Source organism: Histomonas meleagridis, assembly GCF_020186115.1.
Source record: "Histomonas meleagridis strain 2922-C6/04-10x chromosome Unknown contig_26, whole genome shotgun sequence".
Lineage (NCBI taxonomy): Eukaryota > Parabasalia > Tritrichomonadida > Dientamoebidae > Histomonas > Histomonas meleagridis.
Genome location: NW_027150837.1, coordinates 175,130 through 199,351, shown reverse-complemented (window position 1 = coordinate 199,351; position 24,222 = coordinate 175,130). Strand labels below are relative to the sequence as shown.

Sequence of the window (24,222 nt, the reverse complement as noted above, 5' to 3'; positions counted from 1 at the left end):
TTTACACAAGATTTAGAATCTATTGAAGAAATTATATTTAATTTAAGGGAAGATAATATTATATGATCTATTAATACAACCATTGTTTTGATAAAAAAATAATAATATATCGTCTTATGCAAACTTGATTATCAGTCGACTGATATACTCAGCTTTTCTTTCACAGGGAAGAGATTTTAATTTATATATTAATTTCATGAAACAAATTGAAATCAAAGAAAAAGAATATAATGAATTGATTAATAGGTTTGCAGATTTTCTTCTTGCTATAGGCTCAAAGGAATCAATTTTTATTCTCGAAAAAACGATTGAATTGAATTTGATTTCATCAAAATTAGTTGAGAATAAAAATATATTTTATTTCGCACATCATTTTCCAAACAAATCATTGAGTTAATATGGTTCATATGAGAGTAAAAATTATGAAGAACTTTCAAAGAATGATTGGGAACTTCATAAAAAATTAATCAAAGAAGGAGTTAATTCAAATGAAACACCAAAAATCATTCGAAATGATGAAATCGAAAAACTTCAAGAAATATCATCACAAAATAATTTTGATTTTAATCAAACAATTGAACCATCACTTTATGAAAAATGTTCTTTTATTAATCAATATAACATTTCATTAATTGATTATGCAATATATTCTTCTGCAGTTAAATGTTTTAAATATTTACTTATGAATGGAGCGAATGTTAAAAACACAGGTAAATATGCAGTTGCAGGTGGAAATGAAGAAATAATTCATTTATGTGAACAAAATCATTCAACATTTGAAGATGCATATAAAACAACAATTGAATTTCATCGAAACGATATCTTTAAATATCTTTATGAAAATAAAATCGAAAAAATTAAAAATTCCAATGAACTTATAAAAATATTTTTATCTAATAAATTTATTAATTTTAAAATATTTTATTTTTTACTTGAATAAAAAATAATTAAATTTAATGATATTTATAAAGATATTTATCTATTATATACAAAATTAATTGTAATAACTTGATATTTTGAAATAATATTTGTAAATTATTTGATACAGCTCTTGATATTACATCTAGAAATAGTAATACAGAAATTATTAATTTACTTTATGGGAAAAGTAATATGTAAAATGGATTCAATATACATAAAGATATTAAATATTTTCTTTATTCTTTCATTTCCAAAAGTTAACTTAACAAAAATTATTCTTTAATAAAAGTTATATTTTCACTACTTGATATTTGAAAAGTATTTTTTTTTTTTTTGTATATTAAATTTCAATTGTTTTTGAAATGATATAACAATATCTACATATACAGGCAAGAATCACATATTTTGTTTGATTTGCAAGCTAAATAATAAATTATAATATATATGTATAATAGTATGTTTGTTTTAATTTGTATATCAGAGGTGGAATTGATATAAAATTAATATCAACTCTTTAACAAAACTTTAATTCTACAAAATCATCTTAAATTATTATATATTAATAAAACATAAGACGATATTGCAATGAAAATTGTTTTACTTTTATAATAATTTTTACCAATTAAAGAATTAAATTTATATCTTTTTATTCATATTTATTTGGAATATAATTCATTTTGCACTTCTTCTACTAATTCGTTCCATTTCTGCGTATCATTGTCATTGCTCCAAAACATTGTTCTTTCTGTCGCTTTAATTCTAATAATTGGTTCTTCCAAAATGTCATCTTTGAGCAACTCTTCGACATATGGAATACTTTCGATAATTGGCGTCATTTGGTAAATGCGCGCAAACATCGGATCGTTCGCTTTCACGCAAAACGTGTCGATCGCTCTGAAGACGCCATTACGAATCGCCTTCAGCTGCCGTTCGTATGGTAATATGTAACTTTCCATTTCTTCGTTCGTTGGATTCGATTCAGCAAATTCTTTGTCGATGTCTTCGAAGTCATCTAAAATTGGTTTGCAGCCATAAACGCAACGAATCACAACACGCGACAACTGAAGCGGAATCTGGAAGTAGTTGTGAACGCCCAATGCATCAAAAATCCGAAACCTGAAAACGCTTCCGAAATCTGTTAAAAGAATTTGCGTTTGGATTTGGGAACAAAAAGTTACTTTTGCATTAATTTTAATAAATAATGAATTCGTTAAGTTACTTATATGACTATAAATTGTACTTTTACTATTCCCGAATTTAATTTTTAATGGGAAATTTTGTAAATGTTCTTCTGAGATAAAAAGTGAAAAATCGTTAAACCTTTGAAAGAAGTCTTTGAATTCAATTGAATTGAATATTTTCGATGGAAGACGTTTAAATTTACTGATGAACGATACACTTTCGCTCGAGTTTGCAAATTTCCAATTTAAGTCGAAGACAAACTCGCGCAATCCTTCTAACTCAAAATTATGGATAGAACAATATGAATCAAAGCCATTCTCTATGGAGTATAAATATATTTGGATCAAATAACAAATTGATTCCGGTGAAATTGTCGGAAATATTTTTTGTAACATCGAACTATTTAACGCTAATGACGTCGGAATGTGATTGGAATGAAGGAGCCCGGCAATGAGGTAAATGTGCGACTCGACCTTATTCGTAAGCTGACTGACTAATTCTTGATATATTTTAATGATCTTTGTAATTGTAATTGGCGTAAAATGTCCAAATTGTGAAATTGGGATAATTCGAATCGGATATTTCTCTTTCGCATTTTGATTAAACGAAAGTAAAAATTTGTTAGATTTGACAATCGAAAATCGCTCTTTAACTTCAATGTTGTTGACATATATGGAATTATTGACGAAATTCGTCGAATAAATTGCACAACTATCAACGTTATCATACGAAATATTGAAATCTTTCGTTTGTTCTTTCGGTGAAATTTCGGTAACTAATGTCGGAGCAGAGAAACAGTCAAGCGTGACTGTGGTGATGATTGGCAACTTGAGCTTGGAGACATTACCTAAAATTTCGAATTTATTTTCGCGTGGTAATACTAATTGGATACAAATATTCATCGCAAGTTTAGAGATGTAATTACCTTCAAAGTTATTGATAAGAAGTTCTAATGTATTAACAAAGTTTTGACGAACAATTTCCAAATCGTCGCTTTGATTCGTGATGCAATAAATAGAAAATAATGTTAACGTGATTCCTAATGTAAAATGCGTAATTTTACTGATTGATTCAAATGATATAATTTTTATATATTCATTAATAATATGTTTCGGAATTTTACGTTTTATTAAGATTAAATAATACCAAATTGTATAAGTTTCAGGAAATATAATTTTCCCATCATTTAATATGTATTTAAACAATGGAATTAATATTTTTTCATGTAATTGAATCAAAATGTTTTCATTTCGTTCTGAAACTTTAATTAAATAATTTATAAATTGTAATGAAAACTCAAATAAATAATTTTCATACAAAATTAATTGGTGAAATTGTTAATATTATGAAGTCGCTCGATGTAATTCCTTTTTATCTTAAATAAATCGCCAATTAATGTGATTTGACTATTTTTAACAATCGAATCATATTTACAATTACTTTGCGAATCTAAAAATTCGATATTCGTTTGTGAGAATTTAATATTATTAATTCGAATATAAATTAAATCCGAATATGGACGTTCTACATCAATAATGTTTTGTGATGACACAATAATTGATTTTTCTTCTTTAATTTTTGGATTAGTTAATGTATTTAATGTTAATTCTAAAAATGAATTAAATAAATTCAATTTATAATATATTTAAATATAATTTTACTTTCTTCGAATATTTACCTTGAATTGATTGTTTATTACCAAAATTGGATATTATTTTCGGTATTATTTCTATAAGATTTTCATTTGAATATTTATTGGAATTGTTAATAATGTCATTAATTAATATTAATGAATTCGCTTTTTCATTTATCATATTAAGATAAAAGTTTCGTTTTTCTTCACTAAACATTGAATGTTGAATGTTTTCATTATATAAATCGGGATTTAGAAATTCTGGAATCGTTCGCTTGATACGTTCAATTCCATGCGAAAACTTTTCATAATTTTCTAAGTTATCTAATGGCGATAAATATGAATTACGTTCAATGTTACGTTCGAAATTCGTATTCGAATGATAATATATGTTATTCCGTTTGGTTAATAATCCAATTTTATGTTTTTTCTTCACATGAAAGTATAATTGGTCGTTCAACATCTGTTTGATATAAGTTTTTATTATCGAAATTATAAAAATTCATCAAGTTCCGCATCAATGTTTTCTAATGTGATTAAATTCATTGATTTATCTGATACAATTAAAGGCTCTTGAGTTTGAACAATTAAATCATTCGAAATTGAAATATTTTCAATGTTTTGATATATAAATGGTAAATTACCGTTGTTAATTTTTATCGAATTCAAATTATCTAATGTGATAATAACTGTAACACTTTCATATATTTCAATTCGTTTATTGATTCGTTAACAATTGAATTATTTTTAATGATTAATGCAAATTTATCTTCAAATGAAACATAAAATCCAATCGTAACTAATTCATTATTAATATTTATATGATATTTATAAAGTTCAAATGATTTATCAATGCCATTTATCAATGAAATATCAAAACTTTCGGATTCAACTGATATTTCGAAATATAAAAAATTTATTTTTCGTTTGAATCTTTGGTAATAATTGAAAATGAATTCGAACTTAATAAAATTCGTTGATTATGATTTAATGATGTAATTCTTTTATTTGAATAAATATGCGTAAATTGTTTAATGTTATTTTGTGGCTTAATTAAGAAAATTGGAATATTTTTACTTTTGACTATTTTCGGCGTTTCTTTACTGATAAAAATTGGTGAAATTTCGCCATAAATTGATAATGAAACTTTCGGAAAATAAATTTCGTCGCCAATTTGTATAAACATTTCATCATATGTATCAATAAATCCAAATGTAATTTCTTCTTTAGTGATTTGAATTGTTGTATTACAGACATGTAATCGTAAATCAGAATCAATTAAAAAATGTATATGTATAACAACTATTTGTTTGACAATAACCAAATAATGAATTTGGCTCTGGTTTAAATGTTAAATATTTTTGATTTTGATTATTTTTAATGATAAAAATTTGTTTTTCTGAATTTTCTTCGATTAAATATTTATATAAATTCTTTTTCATTTTCTTCATTAAATGGTTCAAATTTATGGATTAAATTATTTACTTCAATTTCATTAATCAAATTATTATTATAATTATTATAACTTAATTCTGCTAATGCTAATTTAGCTTGTCGTGAATATGAACTATTTAACAAATGTTTAACTGCTTCAATTAATTCATTGTTTTGTTTCGGTATAAATTTCGGATAAATTGGTATAAATTTCAAATTATAATAATTCATGTTAATATTATTAAGGATTGGGAAATCTAATTTAATACCTTCTTTATCAATTAAATGAAAATTGAAATAATCCATCCCAAAGATTCGATATGTTTCATTGTTTTGTATTAAGCGAACTTTTTGATATAAATGAATTGGTAAAAATCGTTGCGATAATATTAACAAACAACTAAATGCTTTCGGCTCCGGCACTTGTAAATATTTCGTTAATTCATATAAAGAATTTGAGTCAATTAATTCGCGTAATACATATGTTCTTAATATTGAATAATTTTTACCAATTGAAAACTGTTCTTCATTTTCATATTTAATTTCTTCAAAATAATTTTTACCAATAATTGTTAATAATTCTTCAAAATTTGGTAATTCATTAACTTTAGCTTTAAGTTTAAACTTATGAATAATTTCTAATATATTTAATATAATATTTGGACAATTAAATTTTAGTAATGATATAATTAAATGTGTTAAAATTGGTTTAACTTCTTCTGTTTGGTTTAAATATTTCGAATTTCAGATAAAAAATATTAAATAAGAATTTGAAACTTTGGTGAATTTATTTCTCGTTTATCATTAATTTCAATAAGATATGAAATAAATTTATATATTAATGTGTCGTTATTCTTAATTATACATTGAAAAACTAACTTCGATTTATTAATTAATGATTCGATATGTTTATCTTCAATTTTTATTAATATATTCGAAAATTTTTCATAATAATTTTTAATGATATTTTTAACTTTTTCATCAATAGTTATATCTAATTTAAGCGCTAATATTAATTTCGTTGAAATATTTATTAATTCATTTAAAGTGTTATCAATAACATCAATATCTTTAAATGATTCTATTAATTGTTGTCCAAGTTCTTTACCTTCTTTAGTATCTTTAAGTGTGTCGATTAAATATGAACATTTTTCTTCTGTAATATGTGTTAATGGATGTAATAAAAGAAATCCAGAAATTTGTTTGAAAAAATCAATTTTTTCGATGTTTGAATATGAAATTATATTTTCTGGTCGATTTGAAATCATTAATAATTTATTTAAACTTAATTCTTTAATTAAATCATTTTTCATATAAATATTTAATAATTAAAAATGTAATTGGAAATACTGAATTTGAGTCAAATAATTTTTGTAATATTTCTTTATCTTCTTCATTAGTATAAATTGTTAATAATTGTTCTAATAAATTTTCTTTTTCTTCTTTAGTAAGTAATTTTTTCATTTATTATATTCTTAGGAATATTAAATTTATAAATATTTCCCATTTCATTAATTTTACTCGTTAATTTATAAAGAATATCAAAGAAAAAATATCCAAAATCATAAAAAGGATTCGGCGATAAAAATGGCGCTGACTGTGTAATAAATGCTGTGATAATTGCTTTGTAACCATAGCCATTAATAGATTCATCACTTACAAATTTAAATGTCAAATGTGTGGACGTAGTTTTAATATGCGATGTCCAATTCTCAAATTTACCACTCATTTTATCTGTAAGTGGATTTTCCATTTTGGCATCTGTAAATATTTGCAAGTAATCTGCATTTCGCTCTGTTTCTGTTTGTGAATCAAAATCAATTGTAATGTAACGCGCTTCTGGAAAATTATAATGTTTAACAATTTCTTTCCCATTTTCATATGGATGCGGCGTTTCTTCGATTGTTACTATTGTCGAATTTGATGGATTTCGTCCTTTTTTATGTTTATTCGCAAATATTTCTAAATCTTTAATTGTAGTATATTTCAAAAACTCTTTTACAAATGGAATTATATATTGACTTATCGAATTATCGATAATTGTTGATGTTAAATATATTTCAAGTGGATAAATAATATATGGAATTAATGTAGACAAAACATATTTAGAACATTTTTGTAATATTGGAAGTAATTGTAATATTATTGATGGAGAATAAATATATTCTTGAAATATTCCGCGATTAATTGTTATAAGTAATGTTGATAAAAATGGATAATTTACTAATGAATCTTTGACTGATTCTTCAATAATATAAATAAATTTCGGAGTCATTAAAACTGTGATAAATATATAATAATTACAAAATCCTTTCGAAAAGATTTGATATATTTCTTCTGTTGTTAATTCTGTTAAGAAGTTCGCATTTTTTCGATTGTATCAAAGTATAAATTATTTGGCTGATTTATAATTGAAATTATTAAATTAATTTTAAGTGTTTGATTTAAATCTTTTGATTTTATTATATTAATAATTGTATCAAAATCTAAATTCGATGTTTTAACTTCGCGTGTTTGATAATAAATATATAACATTAAAATTGATGGCTCCAAAAATTTTTTCGAATTTTCGATTTCTTTTTGTGTATTCTCTTCTGAAAAAATTGATTTAATTAATGTTAATAATGGCTCTAAGTTATTTAAATTATATTCGAGATTTAAATTTAATATATTTTGTGAATAAATATTTAATGTCATTTTAAATGTAATTAAATATAATAATTTTTCAAAATTAACATTCGAAATATCTTTCATTAATTGTTTATATATCAAATAAAAATCATAAAATTTCGAATATTTATATATTTTAAATGTTCCGTTTTCATTCGGTGATATTAATGTTTCACTTTCTAAATCAAATGAAATAAATGGCGAGAAAAATGTCGAATATGCTGTGTACTCTGTTTCGCCTGTTTCTTTCGATATCGAATATATTAATGTCGTCTTGTTTGAGTTTGGAACTGATATGTGAAGCATAATTTCGTCTGAATATAAATCAATAAATTTGTTTTTCGAATATCAGATGAAACTGTTTCCTTTGATTCAATTGTTACATTAATTTTTGACTTTTAGTTTTCCATTATTTGTCGAATCAATAATATATGTATATAATGTATTACCTGAAATTATATAAAGTTCATTTTTATATGATGTGAAAGGTCCTTCTGGTAATGGTTCTGATATTTGTACTTCGTTAATGATTTCTAATGTATTAATATCAATGATTTTAATTGTATTCGATGACATATTCGAAAATCGAATAAATATTAGTTCGTTACATATTGACATGAAAAATCGGATTCGACCAGAAATTGGTCATTTTGCATAATTAAGGTGCCTGGAATTGTTACGCATAATCCTGTGCCGACTTTATCAATGCCAAACGTTGGATCTGATACGTATAGAGATCCTCTGTGCGACGCTCATTTACGCGTTGGGTATTCATCAATGCTATGCGGTGTTGCTTTCTCCACTTTTGAGTAATTTACAATAAATTTGTGTAAATTCGTTTAAATTTATAAATGTTTTATATGAAAGCTCTGGAATGTTATTGTTAACTTTGGTATATAACTCTGAAACACGAGAAAGAATTGCTGCTGAAACTTGAATATGTGGAAGAACTGTCGACATAATTAGAATGTCTTCTGCTTTAGAGCGATGTTCAATAAAATCAAACCAAAACGAAAAAATTGAATCAATTGACGCAGTAATTTTTCTCTGTCAAGAATATTAAAATCATCAATAAAAGATTGAATTGTGTCTCTTCCATATATCATTCCTGGTCCATATTTTGCATATAATTTTTGGAGAGTTGAATCTTCATTTTCCATGAATTTGTGGTGACCGTTAAAACAGAATCATTTTTTTGACATTTAAAAAATAAAAATATTTCCAAATAAAATTGTTAAATTACATTATTTTATTCAAACATTAAATGGAGTTTATCATCGTGACGTATTTTTATATTTTGTTTCAAATGTCAATATTTGTTGAAGTACTTCTTCTGGGTTTCCTGTTTCTGCAACTTGAATCATCTCTGATGGAAAACGTTGCGGAATTTTCGGACTTTCTTCATCTTCAACAATTAATTGTGTGAAATCTATCGTACATTTATCTTTATCTAATATTATTAAATGATTTAATTGTGATTCTTCCCCGACTTTTCTCATCATGTAACCAACCGCTGTTTCAACAACACTTTTTCGCGTTTCGTAATTACTTTGAATCCATTCTGTGGAATCTGTTGAAAATGATTCAAATGATTTTTGGATGACTTGAAGCTCATAACTTAACATTTCTGATATTTGTTCCAGAACTGTTATTAAATATGAATCATCATCTGATAGCGCACTAATAATTTCGTCTGTTCCATTTATTTTTGATAATATAAATGGATTCTTTTCTCTTATAAGTCTGTTTCGTGTGCGCGTTGAAATTGGTGTCGTCGTATGAACATATGTAAGTGATGCATCAGAAATATATTTTTTAATTCCTTCTATTTGCTCATAAAGTGGTGATTCAAATGTTTGCGTTTTTGTCTTCTGTTTTAAGTGTGTTCGATCCGCTTATTCGAACTTTTTGAAACCTTTTCGTTGACTTAAATGTGAAGGATCAACATAAAGATTTAATTTCTTTCGTGGAATTGGTGTAACTAAATCAGTGTTTGTAAGTATTTGATTTAAATCTGAAATTAATGAATTCGTTGATGTCCATCGATCAATTTCAGCTTGTGTTAAATATGTGAAACAGTTGTTTATAATTTCAAAAAGTGCTGTTCGCAATGGTATGTCAAATAGTTCCTTTTGCTTAATTTCTTCTTCTGATTTACGTTCGTTTTCGATTTGAATTAGTGAGTCATGAAGTGCATTTAAACGAATAAAACATTCGTCTTTAACTTTTTTGAACTTTTCTCAGTCCTCTTTCAACTTGACTGCAATGCCATTGCTGAAAATCAAAAACAAGGCTTTGCGATGAACTTGGACGTAAAAGGAATTCGCGCATTTCATTTCGTGCATTTTGAAGATGTTTAATCAGTTTTAAATGTGTTGAGTTAATTACTGTAAATATATTTGAAACAGTGCTTTCATATGTTTGATGAATTGTGTTCCAATGTTCAACAAAAAATGTTTTGATTTCATCTGACAATGTTTGAATTGGCTCTAAAAGTGTTTGAAACATTACATCTGTTGGATATGAAGGTTCAGTTGGCGTTTGAATATTTGAAACAAGTTCTTTTATTTTATTTATTAAATCGCCGTTTATTTCTCTTGTGTTTATTTCGATCTTATGATAAATGTTTGAAAATTTTTGTTGAATAATTTGGAAATTTGTTTTCATTGTGGATGTACGTAATGGAAATTGAATTATATCAAATTTTGGATCTGGAACATTTTCAAGTTTTACAATTTCTGATTCTGTGTTCAAATTAATGTTTCGAATATCATATTGTTCATTAGTTTCTGTGTTATATACTTGTGATAACATCATCGCGTAAAATTATTTCATTCGAAATATCGAGTTCAATAATCATATCAAATGGATTCATAACTGAAGGATTCGGAAGAGGCAAAAGATTCGTGAGTTTATTCCCATTTGTTGGAACAGGACAGAAACTTTTCTGAAAGAGAATTATATTCTTCAATAGTATGTGGAAAACCAAAAACAAAACAATCTTCTTCACATGCAATAAGTTCATTAAATAGCTCATCAATGCGATTTTCAAATTGATTTGCAAAAATGGGTTTAAAACCAACGCACTCGGAAATATGCGCTAAATCTTCATCAGTGAAAAGAAGAGGTTTAAAAAGAACACAAACAGAACGACAGCGACGATGTGCGAGTTCTGGCATTACATAATTTGGATCACAACAATGTAAAAGCGTTGTGATTAGTTTATATGTGGAAGTGCGAAGTGCCTTAGAATAACTACGAACAGAAAATTCCGGTATAGAAATATGCTCAAAGTCAAATGATATGCTTTTCTGTGTAAAAAATGTAACAATAGATGTATAAAACCGTGGGATGAATGATAAAATATCTGAGATACCAATGAGTTGAAGAGATGTTGTAGTGATTTGTTCAATTGTTTCTTTAACATATTCTTGTGTTAATGTATTTGATTGATTTTCAATGTTATTTTTCCAATAATCACAAAGTTTAAGGTGATGTTGAACATTGAATTCATATTCTTCTTTAAGTTTTTGAATAAGTTGTTGAACACGCTTTTGTGAAATAGCAAAATCATATTTTCGTTGAATAATATATTCTTCATTTCTTGAAATTCGATTTTGAATAAAATCTTTTTATTGGAATAAGATTTCTTAAGTTCTGCTTTTTAATTCAATTTCTGGTTTAGATGGTTTTGCATATTCGTTTATATAAATAACTTCCTAAAAAATTGTTCATATAATTATCAATTTCATTCGTACATTTAGATTGAAGGATTACTCTGTTTTTACTAAGGAGTTCTAAGCTTTGTTCTTCTTCATGTCTTCTTGATTTCAATGAAGAAAGAATCTCATCATCCATTTGTACGTTACAAAATTCAATGTTTAAAAAGTCGGGGAGAACGTTTACTTCGGACCAATGATTATCAAGCAAGTTAAAACTACTGAAGAAATCAATGAACTCGCAAAGTTAGCTGATACAGTATGGCATGAGTATTTTCCTTGCATACTATCAAGTGAACAAATCGATTATATGGTCGAAAAGTTTCAATCTGTTCCTGCACTTACTGACCAATTAAATAACCAAGGTTATAGATACTTCTTCCTAGAACTAGATGGAACTAAAATTGGTTACACTGGTATCAAATCTGAAGACGGTAAGTTATTTTTAAGTAAAATTTATATATTAAAACCTTATAGAGGCCATGGATATGCAAGCAAGACTCTTCAATTTTTGGATGACCTTTGTAAAAAAGAAGGTCTTAAATCGATATGGCTCACTGTCAACAAGAATAACGAACCAACTATTGCTGTTTACAAGAAAAAAGGATTTCAAACAATCCGCACACAAGTGGCTGACATTGGAAATGGTTTTGTGATGGATGATTACATCATGGAAAAAACTGTTGCAGCATAAGTAGTTAAAGGCAAAAAATTAAGCGCACGGATCAACATAAAATAAATTTAAAGAAATGCGCAAAGATAATTTTTTTTTCAAAGTTTTTAATTGAATTTCAAATTTGTTGATTATTTTGATTATAAAATATATATTGATATGCTGTAAAATTTAGTATTCTTTTCATACTAAATAATGATTTTAGTGCTTTGAGAAATGATGAAGAATTTTTGCCTAAATAAAACTGTTTTGGAATAAAATGAACGATTATTTTCAATTCAATGTGAAATAAATTTTTTAATTTTTTGTTTGGAATAAAAAAAAATGGAAAACAAGAGCGAAAGCTATGATTTTCCAGCCAAAAAGCATTTACTTCAATCACTAGAACGTATTGTTTTTGGTTTAAATGAGACTAATTTTAAAGAGACAATACAATCTGTTATTGATTTGTATGATGATTCTTTTCCATATTCTTTTCAAACAATAATTAACAGACTAATTTACTCGTCCTTTTTATCACAAAGGAAGGATGCAAAAATGTATTTTCTTTTTTTTTTTTTTTTTGAGATGAAATTAAAAAATTTTAACCATGATTTTCCAAAATATTTTGATTCTTTTGTTTATTTTATAATGAATTTAACAACACAAGAATCATATTATCTTCTAGAAAAAATGATTGAAGAAAAATTAATTGAACAAAAAAAAAAAAAAAATCAGAAGTTTATTTTTTACATCACATGTCAGAAGAAGAAATAAACAACACAAAAGATTCATGTGTTGCTATTCTTAGACGTAAAGGACAATTTGTACCAAATATTCAAGATCTTTCTAAAGACAATTGGAAAAATCATATAAAATGTATTCAAGAAGGAGTAAATCCAACGAAAATAACAATTGCACTTCGTAATGATGATCTAGAAATGTTACAAGATATTACATCACAAAATAATTTTAATTTTTAATCAAAAAAATTGAGCCATCATTATATGAAATGTGTTCTTTTGTTAATAATGTCGGTGTTTCACTTATAGATTATTCAGCATTTTTTGGATCAGTTAAATGTTTTAAATTTTTTATTATTAAATGGATCTAATTCATTAAACACTGGAAGGTTTGCAGTTGCAGGTGGAAATCTCGAAATTATACATTTATGTGAACAAAATTCTTCATCATTTTTCTAAAAGTTATGAAGCAGCAATAGAATTTCATCATAATAATATATTTTATTATCTTTATGATAACAAAATTATAAATATTAATAATAATGAATTAAATGAATTAGGAATAAAATGTATTCAATGTAATAACTTTGAAATACTTTCATTTTTAGAAGAAATCGGAATGAAAATCAATAATTCATTAATTAATGAATCTGCAAGAAATGGAAACATTTATCTTGTTAAACATTTTATAGAAATTGGACAAATTCCAAAGGATATTTTAATTGATTCTGTAAATTCTGGTAATATTGAACTTATTAAATATATTCTTTCACAAAAAAGGAATAAATATCAATGCAAAAAATGTTTTATTAATGTTTTTAATATTTGTTTTTAAATTTTCTTGTTTTAATTTTTTATATTTAGTGTTTATTTAATTTGTTTTATACAGCTTTGATGCAAGCATGTAAAATTGGACGAAATGATATAATTAAATTACTTCTCGAACAAAAAGGAATTGATATAAATGCAAAAAATGTTTTTATGTTAAATTTAATATTAAATTCTTTTATTTTGGGTTTATTTTTCATATTTGGAATTTATTTTGATATTATCAAACAGCGCTTATTTGTGCATGTCAAAATAATATTGTGGATAATGTTAAATTACTTTTGTCTCATAAAGAAATTGATATGCATGCAAATGATATAAATTTAATATATTTAATGATTAATTTCTTTATATTGGATTTCAAAAATAAATTTGGCGTTTTTTCTAATGATTTTCTACAGCTTTAATGCACGCAACAAAAAAATCGTATAAAGAAATTGTTGATATTCTTCTTGAACAAGAAGGTATTGAAGTTGATAAATCAATTTCAAGATGTGATTCATAATTCAGTAAATGTAATTATAAATAATAATTATTATTTGATTTGGATATGTGAATTTTTATTAAAAAAATGAGTTCTTACAGTATAATTGGCTTTTAACAATTATCAAGCATAATAAACTGTGATAAAAATGATATAAGGTTTAAGCAAAAAACACGAATAATTGTTTCAATTATGTCTCAAATCTCAACTGTTATTAGTGATTGCCATTTAAAGAATGAACGAGTTGTATTGCTGTAATTACAATTCATGTTGACATATTTTTGTGTTGTTGTTATTCAAGTAACCATATCTAAGTTTATTTTACTTTATTAAACTTTATAAGCATTGATACATAGCTTATCAATATAATGACAAAATTGCAACACAATTAGTTATGAGATTTATAAAATTGCATTTTGAAAAGCATTCTTAAATAAAACAAATTAAGAGAATAATAGTTGCAGATATGAACATCTCCAACTGGATAAATTATGGCATATAGTTTAAAATATTTTATAAAATAAATCAGAGATTTTGATATTTATATCTATCAGATTCATCAAAGAAACTACATCCTTAATACTTCAAATAATTTATTGGGAAAACTTTCCAATAGATGAGCATATGCTGCAAATCCCTTCATCTGGCGAAGGCAATCCGCAATTGGTACATTTGAAATCATATTTTATTGTTGGAAGTCTTTCTCCCATTTTTTGGATCGCAAATGGAGTTCCTCCATGTCCATCGTTTCCGACAGCTACCAACATGTTAGCTTCGAACGAAAACGCGTTTTGGAATGCAGAATGAGAACAATCAACTTTGATATTGTTTTGCGTGCAATAAAATTTTATTTCTGATTCAAGACATTGTCGAGCAGGTCTTAGAATAGAAACAGGCAAATAGTTTGTGGTGTCATCAGTTGATATCCAATGTATTACGTCTGGCCTTCCACATGAAATTGCGCCAAGTGTAGCTAAAGATATGTGATCTGCATTATCCCCTAAAACAATACAATTAAAGTCATTTTGTATAGCATACTGGACAACTTCAGTAAGTGAAAAATGTGGGATATGAATTAAATTGGGAATATCTAGATCGTAAGATGATATTGCACACAATTTCTTGATAACAGCTGATTTGCCTTTAAGAGTGGTGTTTATACGCTTAGAAAGAAGATCCCATACAAATGCTGAAGAAGGACCTCCTGAAACACAAACAAGAATATGAACTGGATAAGAAATTAATTTCATGCCTTTCTTGAGTAAATCCATTGTAGACCGACCAACTTGATCACAAATACATTCTGCGCATTTTTTTACACCCTTCCTGAGTTCAAAGAGAGTCGCCTCCTTTTTGCACCCGCAACAAGCCATTTTGGCTGTATCGTTGCATAAAACTTTGGACAACAAATTTGCAATCGCCCTCTGTCTGTTAACATTTCGTACCAATAAAAATAGTCTATTTTATGTATATAGAATAAGTGATTGAATTTACATCGCTGCCATCATATCAATGTTGATCTCTTAATATAAATTTCTGGAACAAAACCTAAATTCTAATTAGAAGCAAACTCTTGTTCAAACAAAATTGATTTCCATGGAATTGGTTTACTTCTATTGTCAATGATTTACCAAGAATCAAATTATGTATACATAATTTTCTTCAGTATCACAGAAAGAGACAATTTATTACTTAAAAAAAAGCATATAAAAGTTTATTAAAACAATAATTTCTAATTACTTATTCCACTCAGGTTTAAAATATTTAAATTCCTTTTTCACATTTTTGTTTTTTTCTTCTTTTTTCTTCGGCACTTTAAATCTCTCGTACAAGTACATAGCTGCTAATCCTATATCATCTACATTAAGCTTCGCCATGAACTTTGAGAAGCTGTCCATTATCACAGGCGTAGTAATTTCTTCCAAAGTTCCAATTTCGTTAAATATTAATATTAAAATTGCGGCCGTAAAATATGAAAACCAATTTGGCGGGTCAGGGGAAGTCGATAACTTTGTCCACACGGACCATACGTCATCAAATGACCTCTTAAATAGAAGAACAAAGTCGGAGTACATCCACAAAAGATTTTGTAAATTATTCTTTCGTAACCAAATTGATGCAAGAGGTGATACCTCAGATAAAATACTAAACACTACACCGGTCATCTTTTCACACTCTGTGGCTATGTCGTTGAGCATTTTCATGTGATGAAGATGTTGAAGCATTGAATCAAATGACCAAAAAATTCGTGGAAGATATTGCTCATAACCATTTTCGGTAACAGGGCTACTGCTTTCATCCCATTTTGGAATAAAGGCAAGTAAAATTGGTACAAATAAATCATTCATTCCTTGAAGATAACCAATCGGCGGATTGTAAATAGTATAAGTACGTAAAAGATCTGTAAGGATTTTTAGGCCAATGCCATTTTCTTTTTTAAATGCAGAAAGCTGACGATCTGTTCGTAATATGTCATGATGAATAACTCTAAATGCAGCATACATTTTCTTGTTATTACTGACTTGTTGAGGTTGATAAGATTTGGTCTGACGCAAAAGAACATCGAACTCATGATCTAATTGGAGATTAATATCATTTCGTTCAGAAGAAGTCGAGTCACTTTTGTGTAAACCAAAGATAAATGGAATAACATCGGGAAGAAGTGATGCCTCAACGCCAGAATGGTAAATACGGTTCTTGATATGGTCGAAATCAGTAAGGCGCCCATCAGAATCAAAGAAGTTTTGCCATTCAGTATTTGTCAATGGTGGTTGTTGAGTTGAATTTTTGATGTAATTAATGATTTCATCAAGAACTCTTTGGTGAGATGCACGCGCTGCTGTTAGAAATGGATAGCTAGGATCGTTAGGAATAGTGTTGCTGATGTCTAATTGAGAAAATAGTGATTGAACAAATACGTGGAATTTTTTCCATATTCTTTCAAGAGAACCCTCGTTTCTATCAACAATAAGGTGTATGTTGGTTGGTTTATAAGGAAATACGCCATTGTGGCAATGATGATAAAATTCCATGGAAAAAATTTCATTCTTATCTAGAGCATCTGGTGGTGATGGAACTGCGATTCCATTGATAACGAGCTCTTCCAAAAATTTGGTGAAAGAAAGTATGTGTTCACACTTTTTGAATTCAAAAGAATTAATAATATGACTATTTGTGTATGTAAAGATAATCATTATATTTTCTTTATTTGACTCTGTTACTTGAATTTCCTTGATATTGGAACAGTTTATTTTTGAAGGATTACTTGAAGAAAAATCGATATAAAATAAATCATTTTCCCTAATAAGAGATAATTTTCCTTCATATTTCTTAAAAAAAGCGGAAATTTCTGTTGCTTGATCAATGACAGCCAGGATCATTTGATTTTCATTTCCTGTTTCTATCATTGTTTGCCTTGGGAAAAACGGTTTGACAAAATTAACGTGCAAATTCATTTTTCCCATTTTTTTCGAGCTCTTAATGCTTTTCAAGATGACTTCTCTGGGGAATCAAAGAACATTTGTGCGAAAGACATAAAATTTATGTTATATCGAAAAATCGAATCAATTTTTAATAAGAAACTTGATTCATCCCAAATTAGGAATTTAAATGTATACTTATGCTGCATCTTGAGGGATGGGTTGGAGAAATCTAAGATTAGGGACGTCTGATACTTTGATTTCAGTTGCTTCATTTAATGGTTTTGCTAAAATAGATTTAGTGGTCTCTAGCATTGATTCTATTTCCTGCGTTTTTGAAACAATTAATGGGTTAGATGAAATTTGATCAAATTTTTCTTGTGTGTACATCAACCCACAATACAATAAGTTTACGAAATCCTTTGTTCCAGCGATTGACAATATGTCTCCCTTTGCATATTTAACACTTAGGTATTGGAATGGTTTATCTGTTTCTTTTGTTTCTTCAATTGTTACAGATGAGATTTCGGTCTTGTTGTCAGTGTCATCTTTTGATTTAGAGTCAGACGAGTGTTGGAATACTATTTGCCAAGATTGAGGATCAATCCTAACCTGAGATTTCCTTTCCTTTTTCCAGTTGCTACTCTTGTTCCCATCTGCGCGGATGTAAGTGCAATCGTTCCAGTTCATGCACGCAGAAAGAATATATCTACGAGTGAAGAATGCAGCATCCTGGAGCTGTCCACTTTTTTCAACCATTTGGAATTTTGTCGGAGGTTATTTAACGATAACACTTAGTAAGAATAATACGACCAGATATCAATTCAAAATATAAAATTTACAACATGAATTTCTTTATTTGAATATTATTGGGATAAACAAGTGACTAAAGTTTAGAGATAAGCACAATATATAACTTTTCTCGCTAAGTAGAACTTTCAAGATCAAGTGATATAAAATCAACGTTTATATTAAAGCATTGATATGTAATTTAGCCTAGGATAAGTAAGATTTGTATGTGGAATTTAGAAAAAAAAAAAAAAAAATGTATTTTAATATTTGAATTTGAATCGTTGCCAGCATAATGACTTCCAATGAAAAGATTCGAATCTTTTTAGTGTCGTTGTGAAAACATGTTTTTGATAAAATTTAAAAAATAGAAAAATCTATGTTAAATAGATTTAATAAAAAATACAGAAAGTAATTTGCTGCATGATTCTTAATTAATTATTATTAATAATTAATTATTTATTTTCATAAGCTAAAAACTTGTAAAAACAAGAACATTTTATTTAATTCTATTTAATTATCATCTATATTGTTCTACGATCTTTATACTTCTTGTAATTTTTTCTATCAGGTACATTTCACCATTCTGTGTTCCAGCCAAAAACGACAAATTAATTTGCATCATATGAATTTTTTCATTTGATTCCACAGCGACAATTGACAAAGGAATTACGAAATTATTTTGATCATTTGTTTTCAATTCCATTTGTCGTGACAAAAACTCTTTATTAATCCTATTAGAAAAGAAAGAGATCTGATAAAAAGCGTTAATTTCTATTCCGCTTTTATTTATCAAATCGCCCGTCAACTCAATCGTGAAATTTCTACTGTTATTCGGGCTATTAATTATAAAAATTGGATCCACAAATTTAACATTGTTCACATACAAAACGGGATCATACCTATAAAAAGCCAAAGGAATTTTAATGTTATACATAGCCTCATTATTAAACTCATAAATCCCTAACTCAAAAGAATTCAAAAGTCTTTTAGCGTTTTCACATATTTCTTGTGTAATTTCTCGTGAAATTGGATCAACGCTTTGATGTAAATTTAATGTCGAAGTTGATAATGAAGTTGAAAGTTGACGAAGATCATCGACATATGTAACATATGTTAACTCATACTTCGGCTGTGGCATGGAATATAATATTTCGGCTTGAAAGCAAATCGATTCGATGTAAAATAAAGTGTCACAAAACATTTGTTGGAAATCGCTATGTTCAATTTGCTTGAACGCAGATGATGATTGCTCAAAATAGTCAGCGGCCATAGAATGTTCACCGTTGGCTCTTGCATTTAGTCCTTTTGAGACTAATTCAAATGCTTCCGCAAGTGGATTTGATTTACAATACAAAAACATGTTGGCTGCTTTGCTATATTCGCCGATTTCTAAGAAGGTGATTCCACTTTCAAAGGTGTCGTTGGGGTTTATTGTGAACTTTTGTTGATTTTTATTTAAATGCAATAATGATAATTTTAACTTGGCATATATCTTTGTCTCGGGCTTTAAATTAAGATTTTCGACATAAAGTCGCGCTATTTCATTAGTTTCATCGTCAAACATAAGGAAAAATTTTGATATGATTTCTTGATATGATTTTCCTTTAGGTACCAACGTGGGTAACAATGACTCTATGATGATTGAATGTGATTCATCTGAAAAATGTTTTATAAATAATGTAAGATATTTAAATAATATGTCACATAAATTTGATGTCCATTCTTCATTATGCTCAATAAATGGCGTTAATATGTCTATAGAAAAATCAGCAGATCTAGATAAATCTTCTTCTGTTTCTCTTGGTAAAATGCTTATTAGATTGATGCAGCCGTTTAAATTATTCGGTTTGACGTCATAGAGACTATCGTCTGTAAATTGTAAAGTTTTCAAAAGAATAAGCGATGGTGATTGATCTGTTCCATCTGTCCTAATATGAAGAAATTGTAGTGCTGCTTGAGCAAAACCATATTTTTGATATGGGTGAAGATAATTTACTATTGAAGTGATTGATGTGAAAGCATGATTTATAACAGGAGTTTCTAAAATGTTGTTAAGAAATGTAATAAATTCGTCATAAAGATCATGTGGAAGGTACTTAAGATTTCTAACAAAAGATGAAAATGAATCAAAAGTTTGTAATATAAAATTGTTATTAGTATTGAAAAGATTAATAAAGATGGAGGATGCTTGTTGAATTAATTCTTTGTTATGAATTATTTCTGGAAGAAAATGGATTATTTGTGGAAATGATACTTGATCAATTACAGTTTGACATAAAATTGGTGTGTTTTTTATCATGGCAGTAATAAGACCTTGGGCTGCAATGGAGATCTCTTGATCTGGTGAATTTAGATGTTGAATTGCTTTCATGAAAAATAAAGATTCAGGTGGAGCAATATCAGCAAACTCAGTCAAGGCTTTATATGTAATAGCCTCAAGGTTAACGAAAGGAGGTGATAAGCTCTTACTTAGGTTTTCAAGAATTTCAATTGGGTCAGAAATAAAACAATGTAAATCTTTTGTATTTTTGAAAACAAAAATTATAGATTCTTTACGAGCTAAGGGATAAGAACAAAAAAATTTGCAAAATCTTATAAAAATATTTTGAATTATTTCAGGATTTTCTTTTTTAAAATTCTCGATGAGAGTATCACAAGGAGTTTCCGTTGTTAAAAACTGCTTTTCAATATTCTGCGCTCTGATTATATTTGGGTCATTTGGAACCTCTTGTCTCCTCATCTGAGCAGATCTTATTAACCGTCGACAGGGGTACCCCACAAGAAAGACAACTTAGGAAAAAAATGTTGTTTAAGTAATTACAATTTCATTATGTGATCATCAGCGTAGTTAGTATGATTCTATGAAATTTAGTTCAATTTTTGAATAATGAATTTAATGAAAAAATTAGTATGAAAAAAATGTATTTTATAAAACTCCATGAATCTTAACCTGCTCCTTCTTGCAAATCTTCTCAGTTGTTAAGAAATCCGCAACATTTTTACGTTGATCGCCGGTTAATTGAAGAATCTTATTACCTTCATTATCATCCACAATTGTTCCATTGCAACAAAAGTTCCTCTTGAAGTACTGAGTAACCTTTTTCATGTTAAGTTTTGGTGGCAATCCTTGAACTAAAGTTACGCATTTGCGACCATTTCGTTGTTGAATTCTAATGTGTACCTCAAATTCGTTTTCAGGTGGACCTTGTGTTCTGTCATTAGGAATATCGAATGTATCAATTCCTGCGAATGGGTCTTGGGACATATGTCACTTTTAATTGAAATTTTAAGACCAACTTTCCATTAAAACAAGAAAATCTCAATACCATCTTAAATTTTTTTGTTTTCTTTTTATGTTTGGTTTTATTTTAATGAATGCAACTTTGTATATAAGCTTAAATGTGAAAATTATAAAAAATTTAAATATCTGATTATTTGGTCATGTTATACGTTCATCATTTCTAATTAAATTTATGAAAGCTATTAAATTAATTAAAGCTTACCTATTTAATATTTTTAAAATATAATATTTCTAGAAGTAGATTTGAAGAATTTTGCATTTTCATTTGAAATGTAAACGTTCGCACAAAAGTGGCAAATGGATTTCCTACCTCTTACAAAATTAATACAATTAGAATTAGAATCATGTTATGTAAATTGTTATAAAAATATCCTTATTCAACCTTCTATTCGTAACTTAAAGCAATGGCAAGTTTATTTGTTCCCTACATCTGGTGTTTTCAAATCTTGTACTCTAACTTTTTATATTAGTTTTGACAATTACCCAAATGCTCCTCCACTTGTAACTTTTCAACCTGGTTTGATTCATCCATTAATTGATCCTTCATCATCAAAACTTGATATTAAATTATTATTAAATGGATGGAATACACAGACTCGCGTATATTCCATACTCAATTCTATTTACGACAGTTTTGTTGAGGTACCAATTCCACAAGGAAATTGTCCAAATATGGAAGCAGTCAAATATCTCAAGCAAAGTGTAGATTCTTACTCTAAAAAGGCACTTGAATTGCTTCCTAAAGTTAAGGCTGATGATAATAGGGAACTAAATAAACCAAAGAAGTGGAATAGAGTAAAGGAAAAATTAGTAATTTCATTGTATCAAACTAAACTTCAATAAAAAACTTTTTTATTCAACTTTTTAGTATTCAAATATCAAGTGATTTAACGAATCAACATTTCTTTAAATTAATTAAGATGGAGATTAAGCATTTTAATTTTATCATAAATAAAAATCTAATTATTTGTCTTTTACAGCAAAGCAAATACATCGTGAATGGAGTGTTTTTGTTCAGATATTTTTTTATAGTAAATGCATGAATAAATACTTCGAATTATATCCACATCGACAAGAATCATTTGTTTTTTTAATAACTTTGCAACAAAATAAGTACACAGATACTGCAAATGTTGAATACGAATGATACAACATATGATAATATGAATTCTTTTTTTGGAATAAATAATTATTAATTATGAAAAACAATTACATTACTGATTTGTCGTTTACTCGTTAGCCGTTTATTCCACTTATCAAAGTTTGAACTTCATCAACAAATTTTTGACATGAATTAGCAACTGGCATATCAAGAGTATAAAATGGATTCTTGAGTACATAGTCTGTATATAATGCATAGATGTTATGTAGGATGTCTTGTGCTTTTGAGTGTTGTAAATCTGTAAATATCATGAATTTGAGTCCAGTAATTGTCTGAAGACAGCTTAACTTCCAAGTTGTACATTCAAATTCAGTGAATCCAGATGATTTTTGCACAGGTGATACTTCAACTGAAATAGCATGCAAAGAATGAAGTGTTGCTCCAATGATAATAACTTCATCGGAGTTAAGTTGTTGTGCATTAGGATGGTAATTTTGGAAAAATACAAGTCCACCACTGCTATTGAGAACCATTGCACTATATACAACCATTTTACCAATGCGGTAATTTGCCTGCCTTTGTTTGAAATTTGAAAACGTTTATTTCGTTTCAAGTTTTACTGGAGGTTAAAAGTGACACATTGAAATGCGTTTTTTCCACACAAAGTTGCAACTTAAGGTGCATTCAAAAAAAATTCACGATAAAAATTTCTCAAAAATTATACATCGTGAAATATAGAGGAACGTACAGATAGATTCATGAAGACAGCTTTTTTTGAATTTCTTCTGTACTTTTCGGAGAAAAAGTGAAATTATGAAAAATGGAGATCTCGTGATTTTAGAAAAATACTACTGATTTTGTAAAGTACATATATAAATTATAAAAAGTTAATTTTAGTATATATTGATATATCCTATTAATAATGAATTATATCCATCTTAAATTTCCTTAACTTTAAAGTTTTGAATAAAACTGTGCGATACTCTGCTTTTTTAAATGCATATTATCTATTATGATCTAGAAAATCATTTGTTTATGGAAATTATTTAAAAATATTATAAATAATATAATATTTGAATTTTTATTTAAGGTGATGTGATTTTTTATGAGACAGACCTAGTCAAATCAGCTGTTTTCAGATAATTTTTTATGTGTATAAACATCGAAGTACACTGATTCTATTGCAGTATTTAATGAGATTGCGAATTACTTAGGCTATTTTAGCAGATGCACGTTCGCCACATTGTTCTGAAGTACACAAGGATACGAAACTACACAACGTTTCTGAATGACCATAAAGAGTTTAGGTTCCATCAAAGACAAGAAGTCAATCGCTTTCTTG

At 27.3% G+C, this 24,222-nt stretch overlaps 6 protein-coding genes across 6 annotated transcripts; 1 reads left to right on the top strand and 5 right to left on the bottom strand.

Moving 5' to 3' along the window:
- Nucleotides 1–11,755: 11,755 nt before the first annotated feature.
- GO595_004279 (GNAT family N-acetyltransferase) lies at nucleotides 11,756–12,253 on the top strand (the record flags this gene model as incomplete). The annotated part of the gene is made up of 1 exon (XM_067917393.1): nucleotides 11,756–12,253. The coding sequence occupies one exon, from the start codon at nucleotides 11,756–11,758 to the stop codon at nucleotides 12,251–12,253; it is 498 nt and encodes a 165-aa protein (XP_067775403.1).
- A 2,606-nt stretch (nucleotides 12,254–14,859) lies between these two features.
- GO595_004278 (uncharacterized protein) lies at nucleotides 14,860–15,639 on the bottom strand (the record flags this gene model as incomplete). The annotated part of the gene is made up of 1 exon (XM_067917392.1): nucleotides 14,860–15,639. The coding sequence occupies one exon, from the start codon at nucleotides 15,637–15,639 to the stop codon at nucleotides 14,860–14,862; it is 780 nt and encodes a 259-aa protein (XP_067775402.1).
- A 363-nt stretch (nucleotides 15,640–16,002) lies between these two features.
- GO595_004277 (TBC domain containing protein) lies at nucleotides 16,003–17,298 on the bottom strand (the record flags this gene model as incomplete). The annotated part of the gene is made up of 1 exon (XM_067917391.1): nucleotides 16,003–17,298. One exon carries the CDS (start codon nucleotides 17,296–17,298, stop codon nucleotides 16,003–16,005), a length of 1,296 nt encoding a protein of 431 aa, XP_067775401.1.
- A 585-nt stretch (nucleotides 17,299–17,883) lies between these two features.
- On the bottom strand, nucleotides 17,884–18,444 carry GO595_004276 (uncharacterized protein; the record flags this gene model as incomplete). Its single annotated transcript, XM_067917390.1, has 1 exon — nucleotides 17,884–18,444. One exon carries the CDS (start codon nucleotides 18,442–18,444, stop codon nucleotides 17,884–17,886), a length of 561 nt encoding a protein of 186 aa, XP_067775400.1.
- A 2,959-nt stretch (nucleotides 18,445–21,403) lies between these two features.
- GO595_004275 (Translation initiation factor SUI1 family protein) lies at nucleotides 21,404–21,742 on the bottom strand (the record flags this gene model as incomplete). The annotated part of the gene is made up of 1 exon (XM_067917388.1): nucleotides 21,404–21,742. One exon carries the CDS (start codon nucleotides 21,740–21,742, stop codon nucleotides 21,404–21,406), a length of 339 nt encoding a protein of 112 aa, XP_067775399.1.
- A 1,272-nt stretch (nucleotides 21,743–23,014) lies between these two features.
- GO595_004274 (Sybindin-like protein) lies at nucleotides 23,015–23,431 on the bottom strand (the record flags this gene model as incomplete). Its single annotated transcript, XM_067917387.1, has 1 exon — nucleotides 23,015–23,431. The coding sequence occupies one exon, from the start codon at nucleotides 23,429–23,431 to the stop codon at nucleotides 23,015–23,017; it is 417 nt and encodes a 138-aa protein (XP_067775398.1).
- Nucleotides 23,432–24,222: the final 791 nt, after the last annotated feature.